At 43.6% G+C, this 18828-nt stretch overlaps 1 protein-coding gene across 1 annotated transcript in view; it reads left to right on the forward strand.

Annotated features, from left to right (window-relative positions):
* Positions 1–18146, forward strand: part of fsip1 (fibrous sheath interacting protein 1) — a 41018-nt gene extending 22872 nt beyond the window's left edge. The window contains exon 10 of the mRNA XM_078276710.1: positions 17746–18146. Within this exon, the coding sequence (XP_078132836.1) occupies positions 17746–17856 (111 nt within the window). The 3' untranslated portion in view covers positions 17857–18146. The remainder of the gene's footprint in view (positions 1–17745) is intronic.
* The last annotated feature ends 682 nt before the right edge of the window (positions 18147–18828 follow it).

Consider the following 18828-nt stretch of genomic DNA (forward strand, 5'->3'; position numbering starts at 1 on the left):
GTCCAAAAACAATTAAACTTAGCACAAAAAGTAAGGAAATTTGTATTTGGTAGATTATTTCTCTGTGGTAACATTGCTTTTTGGCAATAAATCTTATACCGTTGGGAAGCCTGTTTAGTTCACTTTCAAATGGTGCCCCATTTGTAAGGAACATGCATTTGTGGGATGAGCAGCAGCGCTGAGTATGTGGGTTGCGCCCATGAAAAATTTGCCAAATCTCCTCTGCCAATGCCAAACGGCTTATTCTGCCATTGACTCGTTTGGTGTTTCGTGGATTGGATGATTTAATTTTGAAGAAACAAGACATATTGGCAATTGAACAATTTATTCATTTTACAAACAGGAGCCTCAGTAGCGTGTGGAAGAACCATACACAGCCACAACAGCCTGGCACCTCCTCCTCATGCTGGTCACCAGCCTGGTCACACACTGCTGTGGGATGGCATCCCATTCTTCAACCAGCATTTGTTGCAAGTCAGCCAACGTGGTTATGTTGGTCACTCTGGCACGAACAGCACGCCCAAGCTGATCCCACAAGTGTTCAATGGGTTTGAGGTCAGGACTGCTGGTTGAAGAATGGGATTGGATATTTGATGTTATCCCTCCAAATTGGAAGTATGCTGCTGGAGTGTAGCACATATTGTAAAGGTGGAAAATGCTCCAAAGGTCAGTCTCATATAGTGGTGACCACAGCTCTACTTCAGTTTGATTGATTCCAGCGTGTGCTGTTAAGAATTAAAGTGTTTGTCTAGAGTATTACCTGATTTACCTTTTTGCAATGATTTATTTAAACAAAAGCTGTGTTGTGTTGGATTCAGATCTGAGACCTGTCATTTTGTGCGTCATCTCCACTTCTCCTTTCTCTGAATCCAAACAAAACCCCCATTCCAGTGAAATGGATCTCTTTGCCAAAGAATCTCTTCTCTCGCCTTTATTTTCCAGTTCTCGCTGTTAATATTTGCCTGTGCAGAAAGGTCTTGGCCTTTCCTCAAAGAAAGGTATTATTGGTATGACTGTCATTGTTCCCTGTGTCCTATGAGTCAAAAACTACAGTAGAACTGTTAAAGCTAAATTTGTGATACTCAACAGCTGACCTGGTGCTAGTTTTCCTGCAAACTCATTTGGCTGTATTCCTGGATCAACTGCGAAAGGAAGGCCAATCCCAACATTTACTTGAAGACCGGATGGTCTCAGCAGGGCAATCTTGGTGTTATCAGGCCGACATTAATAATCGTACACTCCTTTTCTTGTACAGGTTTGCCTAGTAGAGCCCGACCGATGAAGGATTTTTAAGGCCAATATCGATGCAAATATTTGGCGATTTAAAAATCCGATATTCTGATATATCGGCCGATATATATTTAAAAAAAAAAATCATCCAGAAACGCTTAACAAAACATAAACAGATTTCCCTAACATTAGTTATTTGTAGTTATTTATGAGTCCTCACTAAAATAATATGTAATGCAGTTTAAAAATATTTTTTTTTTGTTTTTTTGTCACAACAGAACAGAGGAACATCAAAATATATTAAAGTTCTGATAAATAAAATGTAAAAAAAATACAAAAATATGAAACTTAAAGGGTTAAACACAGTGTTGCCAACAGGGACGTTGTAGAGCTCCCTCTGGTGGACAAACTATGCAACGCCAACACTCATAACATGGTTGAAGGGTGTTTCGTCCTTTTTTTATTTTATTTTTTAAATATTCATTTATCGGCCATTATAAATGCAGATAACGATAGTTTGGAAAATGCCTAATATCGGCCGATAATATCGGCCTGCCGATATATCGGTCGGGCTCTATTACCTAGTGCATGGGGACTAGAACTTAGCTTCTTAAAAAAAACATTTAATGCCTGGTTGGATGATAAAAGTATTAAAACCACAAAATGTAACACGTTCCTGGCATAATACAAAAATATCAGCATGAAACTTGTAAATCGTGAACACATACCTACAGTCTTTTCAATGCTAAGAGGGTACCCACCCATGATAGGTCAAAGTTGGCCTGAATCTGTTAGGTTCACTGTTCAGGCGTTGTTGATCCGCATTGTTGTGCCAACTCTGCATTTTCACTCTAGCTCTTTTTCCACAGGAGGCCGGTCAGGTTTGCCAGAAAAGGAGCCATGGAGAAAAAAAGGAATCTTTCTCTCTAAGATTCTTTCACTCTCTTCTCTATTCTCCATTCCATCCATGGCCACTGGCTGTTAGCTTTTGGCTTGTCACACTGTGTGCTCTTGTTTGCCATTTTATGATCTCCTGAAATAGAGACAGTATTGTGAAGGGTTCTCCACACTAGTCTCTCCTTTTCACTGTTTATAATGAGTGGCAGAGACCAAGAGGTGTTCCCACTTATGGCCATAAGATGGTGTTTTGTTATAAAAATGGTATTTTTGATGTGTGCATTGGTAGTTGTAAACCACTCTCTATGTAGGCTGCTGGTGTCTTTACTGCTGCACCGAAAAGTGCTGTTGTTAAACCTCTCCGTTTAAAGAGTTTATATCAAATCATATTTATAATTATTAGCAGTTATTTACAGAGTATTTTTTCACTTTTTAAAAAGCATAAACCTGTTTTAGGACCTATTTTTGGAAAACTACTGTGAGCCTCTGGGTGGGTGTTCACCAGGGCAGTTCTTCACTGGTATTTTAGAGCGGCCATTGCTAGGAGACGTGCTGTCAACTTCAGCCGTGTGCTACATCATAGTCCTGTGTAGTTTAGGACACAAGATCGCTCCCCCCTCTTTTTAAAGTAGCGTCAGTCGTTAGTAATTTAGGACGTCGTTTCTTTACAAAATGTTCGAGGACCCACTTAATGCTATTAAGTTTGAATTCCACTCTAGCAAGCTGGGCTTAAAGGGGTGATAGAATGCAAAACCGAGTTTACCTTGTCATAGTTGAATTACGACAGTTCGGTGTGTAAAAAGGACATACAGAGAACCTCAAAGTCCCATTGACATCCCTTTCCTCTGCAAATCTCATATTTTGAAACTGCTGCTGAAAACGGGTGAATCTCAACAAAGCTAATAGTTGACGTCAACTCAACAATGCACATTAATCAACATTTCTGTAAATGCGCCAGTGTTAGCCAGTCGGCTAATTTTCAACTGTAGTCCTAATTACCTAGCATGCATGTCTTCATGGTGGGAAGAAACCGGAGCACCCGGAGGAAACCTACGCAAACACGGGGAGAACATGCAAACTCCACACAGAAAGGCCCGGAACGACCTGGATTTGAGCCCAGAACTTCTTCTTGCTGTGAGGCAGAAGTGCTAACCACGAGCCACCGTGCTGCCTAAAAAGTGTTAAGAAGGAGTAGATATCGGACAATGGAGCGGGACATGTGGATTTAATGCAGCGGTGCAGTGAACGCGCAATGGGCGGTGCGCAGGATCTGCCTGCCGGCGGCGGTTCACGATACGTTAACTTTTTTTTCCAACATGGATCCTCGGGGAACACAGTGTCGAAAGCATAGGTGTGTGCGCAACACACTGTAGGATGAATAAACTGTAACGAAATTCTGTATCTGGTGCTTTGTACAGTAAGATTAGTTGATGAGTTTATGTGTCGGGGCAGAAATGAAGTTTGAAGCCAGCGGCGGGCGGTGGCCGGGCGTGTCTGGACATGTTCACACTGTCTGTTAATGTTCCAGATGGAAAATTTTAACTATCATGCCAGAGGCTTAAAATTATCATATTTTGAGGGAAATTATTGTATGCCAGTCAAAACCACAAGAACAACTACGCGCTGGTAGGCGCAAATATGTAATTTTACAAAACACTTATTGAAACAACTTTTTTAGACGCCTACCTACATCATTTTTGTCTTTTTAAGCAAGCTGACGCGCTGCATGGAGGGGGGTATGTGTTCATAGGTCCATCAGTCTGACAATGTTTATAATAGCTTCCTTTTACAAAATTAGATTACAAGAAAGCACGACTGGAAGTCTGTTTATATTCTGAATGAAAACCAGACAAATTATTATATGTATTATTCACATTATCTGACAAATTTGTTTTTTGTCTTCAAACGTTGATGCATTCACAGTAATGTTATCGGTGTTTTACAGCAGAAATAAGTCTTAACATCTGAACGGTAGCACATAGAGTGCAATGAATAGAATTGTCTCCTACATTAGTGGAGAACTGGCCCCTGGGTCTCTGGCTGATAAAGCTGAGGTACGTGACTGATGTTAGTGACCTTGAAAGCTGAGCAGCCCATGCTTGTGGTAAACCGGTCCCTGCACCCTTTGTGTACAGGAGCCAACAGTGAGCTGTACAGGGGTGGTCCATTGCTGGGCAGATAGCTGGAGGCCTAAACAGTTCTGGCTTTATCACCAGGTGGATACAGGACAGTGATTAGGAACCTTGATCTATTATCAAAGGTTGGGGGTTCACCCACCCTGCTATTACTTGCTATGACCCTGCTAGGAACTGGACTCCAGTCTCCTCCTGTCTGGAGGGCAAACAACACACTGAACTCACAGTCACCATTGGTGCTACTCAGAACCACAAGTAAGAAAAGTGAAGTGACAAATGACAGTGCACAAAGTCAAAATTAATGCACTAAAGAGTCGCTAAATAGGGTAGTGACAGAGGATTTCTGTGCTTACTTTCTCTGCATGTGGCTTTGTGTGGCTGCAGGCCAGACTGAGACAGATACTATGAGCCTGCTGGGTCTGGATAGCAGGTGGGGAAGCAAGAGCACAGGGAGCAGTATGAGATGTCTGGAGCTGTAATGCTGGCATTCTGACAATAACCACCAGACATATCGTTCTTTAGGATTTATTTGACTCTAACTTTGTCTTTTCCAAGACTTTAGTGAGGATGAGCCAGTCGACAGCCGATGTGCCTGGAGCAAAAGCTGTTCTTATCATTTGTGGAATCGCTCATTCGCGAAATAGATAATTATCTAATAATGTGTCGGGTTCATGAGCATCCATGTCAAAGCCATTTTCTTTGTTGATGCATTGGTACAACTCTAATCAATCAAAATGTTCACAACAACTGAGCAGCAGAGAAGCAGTGCAAGCGCTGAGACCAGGGCTCCTGAAACATGTTTTAATATGCACTCATTAAAGTGAATTTGACTGGCAAAACAGTCAAAGTCCTTACATTACACAATAAATAAGTCATAAAAAGTGCAAAAAAAGTTTTGGTTTGTATCAATTTAAAAACATTTTTTACCATATTTTAAATTAAGAGTTAAGGCATATTACAATAATAATAATATCAAAATCTTACAGTGAATCATTGTGGAAGCAAAACTTGCTAGATGTTGTGATGTTACTTTGGCCAGGTCATCATCAAAAAGCAAACAAGTACATTAATTTTTTTTGTTCATGTTGAGATTAGTTGCCTCATGTATTCATTGAAAACTTTGCATTTTTTAGCTTTTCATGCAGGCGTCGTCCAAACTCTGGGACAAAGCCATGTATGTGTAAATACCTGCCATGCTGAATCGAAACAGACAGCTTTGTCAAGGCAGTTTTGTCTTTTAACTAGAGATGCACCGATTGACCGGCTGGTGACCGGAATTGGTCGATTTTCACGTGATCGGCCATGACCGGCGACCGGCCGGTCAGTCTGACATATGGCGATTTTATGCCAGTCGAATGCTGTAAATACATAACATTGTAAAGGCGACCATACACAATGCATAGGAACTATATATAGGCTAGCATATAATAACAATAAACCCACTATACATTACATTATCTTAACGCAGTGTAACTACTGTAGCATGTAAATAATGCACATAAAATACAAACAAGCAAGGGCGTTCAACAATCGCCATTATATCGAATCAACAGCCACGTGCAACCTAGCTAGCAGGTGAAGAACACAAACAACGAAATCACCAGCAAACAATGAACTGACAACATAAGTTATACGACTTGCAGTTCTCAAGGACGCACACACGCGATCTCCACTGGCTAGACAGCGAGTCTCTTTTTCCTTCTCTCACTTTTCCGCCAGGTGGCGCGCGTGCCCGCTCGCGGTGTGAAGCGTGTGTCCGCGCTATTCTCCGACATGCACTCTAACAATCACTGCTTATAGACAGCCTTTTGTACAAATGCATTACCTGTTTTCCCTGTTTTCATACGGAAGTCTAGTTTGCTAAATATATCAAATTTTTTTGTTGGGTATTGGATGTGAAAAGAAGGAAATGGTTCTTCCATAACATTGCACTTTAGATGTGTGTGAATTTCCCACAACAGGAGCAATTTATATAGTACAAAAAATTTTCTATGTTCTATGCAAAATGTTCTATTAAAGAAAAGATAGAAAATAAATATTTGTGTGTGCTGTAAAGTGGTTAAAAAAAAATTTTAATCGGAATCGGCTAAAATCGGTATCGGCAGGTCAAACTCAATGAAAAATCGGAATCGGCCTAGAAAATTGTAATCGGTGCATCTCTACTTTCAGACTGATCTCATGAAATGGCATATGACATGCTAATTCGTATGCCATTACTGCTGTGTTGCAGGTGGCAGTGAAGGTCAGGGGCCTCGACGGACCAGACCCGGGCAGCAGAGGCTGGCTCTGGGGACGTGGAATGTCACCTCTCTGTGGGGGAAGGAGCCGGAACTTGTGCGGGAGGTGGAGCGCTACCGGTTAGATCTGGTGGGGCTTACCTCTACGCACAGTCTTGGTTCTGGAACCATACTCCTGGATAGGGTTTGGACTCTTTTCTTCTCCGGAGTTGCCCAGGGTGTGAGGCGCTGGGCGGGTGTGGGGATACTCACAAGCCCCCGGCTGAGCGCCGCTACGTTGGAGTTTAACCCAGTGGACGAGAGGGTCGCCTCCCTACGCCTGCGGGTTGTGGGGGGGAAAACTCTGACTGTTGTTTGTGCATATGCACCAAACAAGAGTTCGGAGTATTCGGCCTTCTTGGAGACCTTGAGTGGAGTCCTGCATGGGGCTCCAGTCGGGGACTCCATAGTTCTGCTGGGGGACTTCAACGCGCACGTGGGTAATGATGGAGACACATGGAGAGGCGTGATTGGGAGGAACGGCCTCCCTGATCTAAACCAGAGTGGTTGTTTGTTGTTGGACTTCTGTGCTAGTCATGGATTGTCTATAACGAACACCATGTTCGAACATAGGGATGCTCATAAGTGTACTTGGTACCAGAGCACCCTAGGCCAAAGGTCAATGATCGATTTTATAATTGTTTCATCTGATCTGAGTCCGTATGTTTTGGACACTCGGGTGAAGAGAGGGGCGGAGCTGTCAACCGATCACCATCTGGTGGTGAGTTGGGTCAGGGGGTGGGGGAAGACTCTGGACAGACCTGGTAAGCCCAAACGGGTAGTGCGGGTAAATTGGGAACGTCTGGAGGAGGCCCCTGTCCGACAGCCTTTCAACTCACACCTCCGGCGGAGCTTTTCGTGCATCCCTGTGGAGGCTGGGGGCATTGAACCCGAGTGGACAATGTTCAAAGTTTCCATTGCTGAAGCTGCGGTGAGGAGCTGTGGTCTTAGGGTCTTAGGTGCCTCAAGGGGCGGTAACCCACGAACACCGTGGTGGACACCGGTGGTCAGGGAAGCCGTCCGACTGAAGAAGGAGTCTTTCCGGGATATGTTATCCCAGACGACTCCGGAGGCAGTTGCAAGGTACCGAAGGGCCCGAAGGGCTGCAGCCTCTGCCGTGAAAGAGGCAAAGCAGCGTGTGTGGGAGAAGTTCGGAGAAGACATGGAGAAGGACTTTCGGTCGGCACCAAGGTGCTTCTGGAAAACCGTTCGCCACCTCAGGAGGGGGAAGCAGGCAACCATCCAAGCTGTGTACAGTAAGGATGGGACGCTGTTGACCTCAACTGAGGAGGTAATAGGGCGGTGGAAGGAGCACTTTGAGGAACTCCTAAATCCGACTAATACGCCCTCTATGGTAGAGGCAGAGCTGGAGGATGAGGGGGGATTGGCATCAATTTCCCTGGTGGAGGTTGCTGAGGTAGTTAAACAACTCCACAGTGGCAAAGCCCCAGGAATTGATGAGATCTGTCCAGAAATGCTTAAAGCTCTGGGTGTGGAGGGGTTGTCTTGGTTGACACGCCTCTTCAACATTGCGTGGAAGTCTGGGACGGTGCCTAAGGAGTGGCAGACCGGGGTGGTGGTTCCCCTTTTTAAAAAGGGGGACCAGAGGGTGTGTGCCAATTACAGGGGTATCACACTTCTCAGCCTCCCCGGTAAAGTCTACTCCAAGGTGCTGGAAAGGAGGGTTCGGTTGATAGTCGAACCTCAGGTTGAAGAGGAACAATGCGGATTCCGTCCTGGTCGTGGAACAACAGACCAGATCTTTACTCTTGCAAGGATCCTGGGGGGAGCCTGGGAGTATGCCCAACCAGTCTACATGTGTTTTGTGGATCTGGAGAAGGCGTATGACCGGGTGCCCCGGGAGATACTGTGGGAGGTGCTGCGGGAGTACGGGGTGAGGGGTCCCTTCTCAGGGCCATCCAATCTCTGTACGACCAAAGCGAGAGCTGTGTCCGGGTTCTCGGCAGTAAGTCGGACTCGTTTCAGGTGAGAGTTGGCCTCCGCCAGGGCTAAAGCTTTGTCACCAATCCTGTTTGTAGTATTTATGGACAGGATATCGAGGCGTAGTCGGGGTGGAGAGGGGTTGCAGTTCGGTGGGCTGGGGATCTCATCGCTGCTTTTTGCAGATGATGTGGTCCTGATGGCATCATCGGCCTGTGACCTTCAGCACTCACTGGATCGGTTCGCAGCCGAGTGTGAAGCGACTGGGATGAGGATCAGCACCTCTAAATCGGAGGCCATGGTTCTCAGCAGGAAACCGATGGAGTGCCTTCTCCAGGTAGGGAATGAGTCCTTACCCCAAGTGAAGGAGTTCAAGTACCTTGGGGTCTTGTTCACGAGTGAGGGGACAATGGAGCGGGAGATTGGTCGGAGAATCGGCACAGCAGGTGCGGTATTACATTCAATTTATCGCACCGTTGTGACGAAAAGAGAGCTGAGCCAGAAGGCAAAGCTCTCAATCTACTGGTCAGTTTTTGTTCCTACCCTCACCTATGGTCATGAAGGCTGGGTCATGACCGAAAGAACAAGATCCAGGGTACAAGCGGCCGAAATGGGTTTCCTCAGGAGGGTAGCTGGCGTCTCCCTTAGAGATAGGGTGAGAAGCTCAGTTATCCGTGAGGAGCTCGGAGTAGATCCGCTGCTCCTTTGCGTCGAAAGGAGCCAGTTGAGGTGGTTCGGGCATCTGGTAAGGATGCCCCCTGGGCGCCTCCCTAGGGAGGTGTTCCAGGCACGTCCAGCTGGGAGGAGGCCTCGGGGGAGACCCAGGACTAGGTGGAGGGATTATATCTCTAACCTGGCCTGGGAACGCCTCGGGATCCCCCAGTCGGAGCTGGTTAATGTGGCCCGGGAAAGGGAAGTTTGGGGTCCCCTGCTGGAGCTGCTACCCCTGCGACCCGACCCCGGATAAGCGGATGAAGATGGATGGATGGATGGATTACTGCCGTGTTATCACGACACATACTCGCTTTTTAGCGTGTTTATCAACGCCTTTTGTCCTCCACTGACTTACATTATCTATCCGTGAATTTACGCTGTAGGGAGTAGTATGAAACGCGAAAATCCGCATAGGGAGGTAAGCTAAATGACATTTAATGTAATGTCGAAGTGGAAATCAAGAGAAGAGTGGCGGCGCCACAGTTACCAAACAACATGCATGTCCGTGTCAGTCCAAATTACACACAATAAGAAGTTTTAACCCACAGATGTAATGCCATTGACTAAGTGAAACTGTTTCCAGCACGAGGGAGACCCGACTCAGGAGGAGAGGGTAGTGAGGCCAGCGTCTCCACGGCAGGTTATAGTGCGCACGGATCCACTGCGCCACGCATGAATACAATAATAAAATAGTAAATACAGTAACAGAAATATGTGCAGAATTAAGACAATTGACGATGTTCTACACATTAGTGTAAGGAGAAGTGGTTAAAACGTATAGGCTATGCCAAGTCTCCTACCACTTTTCCACATTATGTTTCTGATCCAAACAGTGCTGTAAAGCTGCTGCATTCGGCCCAGTGTTGGGTGGCCCGGGTCGGGTTCATTTCTTACACATTGTTCACTTACATACACATCATCCACGGGATCAATTACGCATCACATGAGTTTGCCCACCCGACACTTTGTTTGTTCATGGATAGATGGATCCGTGCGTCTCGCCTCCTGTGCGCCATGGATGTCTGAGCCTCAGCAACCACAGACTCACAGAAACAACTGCATTTTTCCATGCCGATCTTTTTGTTGCACAGTGAGTAAGATATTTCATCTGTGGGAAATACAGATGACTGAAAGTAGCCTATTTTCTAAGTGGATTTTTCATTAATTTCACACCCTCATGTTTAACAGAAGTAGCCTGCAAATTAAACAGTTAATAGTGTGAAAAATGTGAAACATTATGAGTATCAACGGGTATAATTATGTTTTTTCATAGTCAACGTAATAGATGTATGACAGTAACTGAAGTGGAAACTTTATTTTGTATTGTTTGGTGAGTTTCAGCACTTTTCAGTTAGAATCCGCCATGTTGACGGCCCGCACATTCTCACGTCAACTTCATTTTTATACATCACACCGTCTGCATAAAAAGAAACAGCGTACGCAGCGTTTGTACATGAGGCCCCAGGTTTGATCAACTTTGCCTCACGTTTCTTGGCAAAGACCCAGCCTACTTTACCTCTGATTGGCTCAAACTCATTTCATTTGTAGATGAAACTACGAGGATTGGTCAAAATCAAATCCCATGTGGACTTTAATATATTTTTTATTCTTCTAAAATAGTCATACACCAAATCCGGCACCAGGCTGGAGTACTTTAAGCCCTGTGAGGGAGAAATATTAGGAGAAACTTTAAAAAAGCAGCAGTGTTTGAATGCACTTTAACAAAAAGTTCAATATTGGACAGAACACAGTAATGAATATGTATGGGTTTCTTTCAGTTCATTTAATTTTTCCATTGTTATTTATTCTCAGTAGTTTTCTCTTGTATTTCACATGTTTTTGCCAGAGGATGTATGTTTGGGAATAACTCCAAAACCAGCCTCAAGTGTAGCAGCTCACACAGCTACACACTTCCTTTAACTCAGCAGTGGTTAACAAAAAATAAGAATTTGTATGTATGTATTTACTTCTCTTACAACGTGTTTGTCTGCACAAAAGCCACTTATGGCAGCTTAAAAACAAAAGCTTGTCTAGTTCTGAAAAAGGTTTTATCTTCTCCTGCTCTATTCATCCGTTTCCTTGTGGAATCTGATGATAATGCTGTGTTGACAAACTTCCAACCAGGCTTAACATTGCTGTTCCTGTCTCAGTGATAACCCAGTGGAAGTAGGGTACTCCTCAATCAAACATATCATGTATTTTCCTTGGACAGATTTCCTGTATACGCAGCTCTTTACAGAAATGAAAGTGGTGTCTATTGGGAAGCTGAAGCCAAGTACTGTAAAGAGCTGAAGTGGCTGTTTGTATGACTGGTTCTTTAGAGAGTAGACAGACAGGAAAACACACATCAGTCACCCACACACACCCTTGGCCTCCCTAGTATTAAGGCCACCTGAGGTCAACCACTTTTAAAGAGTCACAGCATTTTGTCACAACAGTAAAAAACACACACTTTCTTCCTTCTCTTTCGCTCGTCTGTGTTGGAAATTCTAATTTGTAGTTCCCATCTCACCGGCTGGTACTGGTTAAAGGCATTTCTGGCCATTAATACTCTTTACTAGTACTTTACTTTTTATTGCCCCATTCACGAAACACTCAAAACACTAACATTTCTTTTGTGTGTTCCATAAGTCTCAAGTTGCAGTGGCTCACTTATGTTTGTTATTTGCAAATTTAAGTTACACTTCCAAGCAAATCATTGTTTTCTGTGAGTGTGGTGTCAATTATAAGTATTAAAATGTGGAATAAACATGGAAATGAACAGGCCCGATTCTAGACTGCTTTGAATGGGGGGGCAGTAAGACATGTTGGTTGGCCACCAACGACTAGTGTTAATATGAGTGTTCTTCAGGACTGTAAGCTAGAACGTGCACTGTTTTATGTTTTTATCTAAAGCTAAAGCAATAGAAATTAATACATAACTTCAATACATAAGCTAACCCTAACCCTAACCTACTCCTTATCAGTTTGGTTCGTTATCGATACTCTTACTGGTTTATTTTATTACTAAATAATTGCTATAAAAAAAGATATGTTCTTAAAAAAGAATAAATTCAGAACAGGATTAGAATGTATATTTTAAACTAAAGAGCAGCAACAGTAAAGTCATAAGGCCAATAATATCTCACTGGAAACAAATCAAGGGAGTTACAAAAAAAGTCTGACCAAGATGGCGGAGGTTATCAGTGCTGTATCATGAAAATTTGTAAGTGATTAAAATGTTTCTACATGAACATTGGTATCAACACGAATTGTGATTTATATGACACACAAACTTAGTCAGGGCACATACACCACTAAATACACCACTGTATATGTTAGTTTAAACACTCAAACTTTTCAGCTGACAGGCTAATCGCTAGCATGTTCGGACATTGGATTTCATTGTAAGCCTAGCCAGGCAGCTAGGCTACTTGTGCATTTGTTTGATTACATGTTTTGTTGGCGAACACGGTGTGTTTGAATTGCGTGTCCCGAGTCCCAACAAAAGCCTGTCGGGACGCTAAAATGTCCCAGTTTACACCAACCATTATGACACTGTCCCGGTTGTCAGCGATTACATAGCCGACGAGGTCTTATTATAGCCCGATCATTAACTAAACCCATGGAGAAAGACTAATAAAGCGTCCAGCGTATGATTTTAACAATGTGTGTGTGTGTGTGTGTGTGTGTGTGTGTGTGTGTGTGTGTGTGTGTCAGTCAATCGTAGCGTTCTGCATAATCTGTGCAGCCAGCGATACAATGTAGGCTATATTTGAAAACATTGTTGCAATGCCCGCACAAGTTTACGTTAAAAAGCGTGTCCCGGTTTTAGTTCCGGGAAATCTGGTCACCCTAATTTTGGCTTAAATAGGCTATTTGTAAACAGAACTGTTCACTGGGCCGGAGTTGGCCCGTGGGCCAACAATTACAGTGATCAAGTGACAACGTCTACTGATCAGACAGATCAGTGACACTAGGGATATCACAAGAACCGATACTACCGACACCTTCCGGTTCTAAAATGACAAAACACAGACGATGCCTATTTTTTGAAGCACCGTAGGCACCGTAGGCACCGTTGGCGACGATGACAGTCTTAGCAGCATCGGTGCTGCGCCTCTTCCGGAACTGATGGGGGCAGTATACGCTTCATAGTGTTCCAGTCGATACATTCAGAAGAAGGAGGTCACGAAGAAGTGGCCGAGAGTCAACTCTACCCGACCTAAAAAACGGCATGTTCACTGCAAACTCATGGTCCTCTCTTCCTGATTTACAGCCCCCCTCTCTTGGCTTCAAAGGCAAAGGGCCATGTCTTTGCTACATGCATGTCAAAGGAGAACAACATGCAGTGCTGCAGGGGGCATAGAGGCTGGAATGTGTCCATGGTGCCTTTGGTCTCCTGTCCATTGGCAGGAGAGGATTTGCAGCAGCTTGAGTAATTGCAGGGAACATGGCCCAACCTGTCATGAACTAGAGGGTATCATTACATTGTGGAGGACTTTGAAAATTGACAGGATTTGTCTGGTAGAGATGTCTATCAGCAACTGGGTCGTGGCGAGGTGCTGGAGAGTTTCAGAGGGTGGTCTGGTCAGAGGAGGAATACAAATGATCGATGAGTATTAGCTTCAGTGGATAGATGATACAAAAGGAATGTGATTTTGTCTCGCGGGATGGGGGGAAGACGTTAGCAACTGTACAGACATAATATTCTCTCTGTCTCAGAACAGAGTGCCTGAGATTGGTCACACTGGTGTAGGCTGTATTTTTTCCAACACCCAAATAGTACAAGTTATTAATAGGTTTGCATTTGAACTTGATCTGTAGATCTCAAAACTGCCCTAATAAATACTTCTATATTAAATAAATAATTTAAAATTTTCGGGAAATGCTTGTTCACTTTATTGCACAGAATTAGAAGTGCAGATTAATAGCACTAAAGTACAGTCAGTCAGCTTAGTTAAGCATGCAGTCCGGAAACAGGGGTAAACCGCTAGCCTGATTCTGTCCAGAGGCAACAAAATCCACCTACTAGCACCTTTAAAGCTCACTACTTGTTCCGCTGCCATATGGCCAAAAGAAACAAGTTATTTATTACGCCTTATGACTCATCAGGATCAGGGACCGAATAACTAGATCAAGACATCTCTTCTTTAAAGGCCAGGAACGTTCTGTTCAGAGTGGGATGACAGCTAGAAACACGAGTGCACATGCTGAGAGAAAGATGACAATGATTACTATTCAACCCAGAGATTTAAGGTCTGGCTTCATAAAAAAGGTAATGAGGTGATATTTATCAAACAAATTGACAGTTGGGTTGCAGCTGTCTAAACAAAAGTACAGCAACCTCAAACTAACTCAATCCAACTTTCTATGAGCACTCGTGCATATAGGTAAATGGTTCATGTCTCACCTTGTTATTATGATTAAGTTAATTAAAAGTTTACATAGCCAATATTAATTTGATATCAGAAATTACAGTTGCCAGAAAGCATATCACTCCCATGAATAGATATTGACATTTTTTCACATTCTGAACCCTTTCTCTTATGACCTACTTTAAGAAGGTTGGCATTTCCCCTTGAGCTCACATGCACTCCCAGAAGGCTGCCTAGTAGAAGTAGAAGACTTATCAGTTAGAAAAACAATAGTTACATCCAACTGGAAGTGTTTTCCCCAGGCGGCTTCCAACTAGGCACAGGGGGAGGAGTGCAGCAATATTATTATGAACTGCCACTTTTATCACATGTCATGCATTAATATAACACATTGTCTGGATTTGTCAACAACTAAGTTTTAAAACCCATTATTACAGGGCTTGGTTGAATTCTAAGGCATTCTGCGGTCGGTTATTTTCTTGATATTTTCTTGATATTTATATTTTATTTTCTTGCTAAGTATAACACACCATTGCCATGCATAGTAGAGCGTTGTCATGGACGCAGTTCTTTTCATTCTGGAGGACAGCAGCTATCAATCCGCTGAAAAAAGTCCGGATAATTTATCAGCTGTGGCAAAAAGTGGGGAAACGTGGATCAACTTCTGTCCTCCAATTCAAGCAATCTATCGCTACATCTTATATACGGTCTATGATCGCTACGCAGTAACAGCCATAGGGACAACAACGCTAATTAGTTAGCTTACATTGCAACATGTTTAACGTTACAGGTGTGTCAACTGCAAGCAGCTGTGCAAAAAGGAAACAAGATGAATGAGGACATAAACGTCAACATAAATATTCCCATAAAAGTCCCATTCACCGTGTCTCACTTCACTGTCAATGGAAATGTTCAGTTTAATGTGAATTAGAGCAGCCGATGCTATGCCATGCCATGCCATGCTTCATCTAATGTGTCAATTCCTGCAGTGATTTAAACAGCAAATAATGGGTAATTTGTCCACCTATAGCTAGCGATAGCACGGCAGCACCCCATAACAGCCCGACACCGCACAGACTACAGCCGACTGCCAAGTACGACGTACGTTTTTTGAATGCGTGCAATGAAATAACTCCCCATACCAGCAGGGGGCGGTAATCTATTCATCATTCAACAACACAAGGGAAACCGGATAGCTTTGCTATGATATACCAGTCCCTCCAGAAATCCACGATTATGCGATCGCATAATTCAATGCATAATCAGCCCAAGTCTGCATATTAATGCGGGGGCTGCGTTTTTTCAAATTTCGCCGCATAAATTGCCAATTTCCGCGCAAAATATGCGGGGCTTGCATGATTTCATAATCCCCGCATTTTCGTTGCAAAAAAGTCACATATATCTTAGCAGAAAGTTGAAAAATGTTGCGTTTACTTCACACAAGAGCAGCCATTTTCCCCTGTTGCCATGGGAACGTTATGAAAGCTGCAAACCCTGCAATGAAGCCATGATGAAACCGCAGTTTTTGCAAGTTCCCACAATTTCATCGCATAAAATTACATAAATATCCCGCATATTCCATCGCATTTTTTAAGAAAACGTGCCGCACAATCAAGGATTTTTGCCCACAACAATCACAAAAAAACTCTACAAAAAATTTGTAGGTATGTAGAGATCCTTTAAAAGACATGTTATGTTGGAATAAATATGCCTAAGCAAGTACTATGTATATCTCGTATGCTACGTTTGCCATCTTATGGACATGTGCAAAAATAGTTATTCCAATAGTTCAAACCTGTGTTTTTAGACCATTCAAACATAATCTTTGACCCCTTTTGACAGCTCTTATGTGTGTTGGATTGATTGACGGCCGACCGTCGGCTTGGTGTTTATGACAGTGTGTCAGGGCCTTTAAAGGAATTTTTAAACACTCTCACCTAGCGTTATGTCACTCAAAAGATCAACAATCACAATATGAAAATGCACAAGATACAAGTGGGCCCACACTTTAAACAAAATAAACAAAAAGAGAGAATTGTCTTTTAAATGTAACATCCGTTACAGGCCAGCTCGTGGCTGGCGTGCGTTGGGCCACAAAAATGTCTGCCGATGAATGTGGCCGCAATTGTAGGGTTACTCACCCCGCTGACGTTTGTCTGCGGAGACCACGGGTCCGCAGTAAACAGTCCCTTGAACAGTCAGGTGAAAACAGTCTCTTTCCTCCCACGTCGCCAGAGGTGCAGCTGGGCTTTACCTGGTCACCAAGTGCGCTAGCTGGTTCTCTGTCATCCTCTCCAAAGATCAAGACTGTACTAGCCGAAGATTAGCATCTGAGCTAACGTTACTGAAGTTCATGCACGCTAGTGGCGGCGTGGCTTCTGGCTAAGCTGGCGTCTGTCCATGAAAGTCCATGAAAAACGTACCCGCTCCAGTATATGTGTTGATTTTCTCGCCGTCTTCGGTCTCCTCTCCGAGGTGGCTGGACAACAGAGAGTCAAGAACTGCTCTCACACTCACTATGCCTCTAGTCTAGAGTCACTACTAGCTCAGAAGCTAATCGCCATCACTCTCTCACTCTCTCTACCACACACTCCCCACGCACACACACGTCGGCCTGCTGTTACAGATCGACGCACACCAATGCACAAGTATAAACTTCAGGCCTAAGAAGCTTTGTGTTGGGGGCATAGACTGTTAATATAATTACTAATTAATAATATACAGTCTATGGTTGGGGGAGATGTTTATGTTCTTATTGTGTCATTTATACATATGTTTATTTGGTATGTTGTGATGTTTGGTTTTGTTGAGTGATCTGGGATATTGTAGTTACTGTGTCATCTTTTCTTGATTTTTGTCTGGATGGGTGCTGGGTGGTGACGAAGGGGGGGGGGGGGTTGTTCATGTTGCGAGTTATTTTGTATGTTAAAAAAATGTTAATCACAAAAAATAAAAATAGAAATAAGACTCAAAATAATAGCAGGTACGTTTAATAAAGAGATGCAAAGCAACAGTAACTTGTAGGCTACAGCGAAAGATCTGCCTGGAGCCTTAATTCGCACAACCACAAATAAAGCTTTACCCAGGGGGTTAGCATACAGTGTAATAAAGTGGGGCTTCTGTCTTTAACCCTTTGGTCTAAAATCATATATATTTTTGAAATCATACATACATTATGCTTGTTTCTTCCTACAGAATGAGTCACCAGACCTCACTGAAGAGCAGTTACTTAGTCTGCTGGATGGATGTGAGCTGACAGAGAGCCGGACCCAGGATCTTGAGATGAATGACACCATGAGACCCTAAGAAAGGCTTAATCCATGTGAAGCCCTGCTATCAAGATGCATCATTGCTGGGATGTCACTAGGCTACTAGGGGGGTTGAGAGAAAAATGACTGGATTTAAACATATTTAATTACCAGTTTTTCGATGTCATCGATATTTTTGTAGATATACTTTTTTTTTTATAGTTCTAACCACAACTGTTATTTGGCAAACTGAGGCCAAGAACTGTATCATAATTCGTCTCAATTTTTCAATATGCAGCTGGATTGCATCCCATTGTTTTTATTTGTGTTTATGGTCCTGCATGAGGAAGCAGCACAACAGGGCCACTCTTTGTATTAACCTGAGGATCATAGATGAGAACAGAAAATTGCAGTCATTAAATCTAATAACCGTGTACATTGGCCGCAGAATGTTCCACTGCACACATAAAAAAGTCTGAACACTAAGTTGTATTCTCCTAATGTGTGGCTGTTAATGATGAGACAGGAGTGGTAGTCAGATCCACTTAATGCATTCCTTTCATTCCTGCCTCTATAGGTGATCTGCTTCAGAGTGCAGATTAGTAGGATCCTCTTAAACAGGACCCTGTGTGACCTTTTTCCAGTTTAATTTCAGAATGATGCTTTTTGGTTTGTTTGGGAGATTGGTCGAGCTGTTGACAAGATTCCTATTCGCTCGGCTATCTTGCACAGTGTGAGTAGCAAACCTGCACCTGGCTGATCTCGGCCCAGAGGTCCTGCCTTTCCTCTCTCCCGGCCCTGGACACCTACAGGCCTGTTCGCCTCACTCTTCACCTCACCCACACATTCTGACCCTGTCTAAATGGCAGGAGTCATCTCAAATTCCTCTGGACTGAAAACATGTCGGCCAGGTGAGCCTCCAAGGTCAAACCCCAACAAGAGCCCTGCTTTGAGTGAAACGTGCAGCACTATCTGTTCGGGAATCTTAACAGACACCTCAGCACAGATCCAACAGAGCACACGCAAACAC

Source organism: Sander vitreus, chromosome 20 (genome assembly GCF_031162955.1).
Source record: "Sander vitreus isolate 19-12246 chromosome 20, sanVit1, whole genome shotgun sequence".
Lineage (NCBI taxonomy): Eukaryota > Metazoa > Chordata > Actinopteri > Perciformes > Percidae > Sander > Sander vitreus.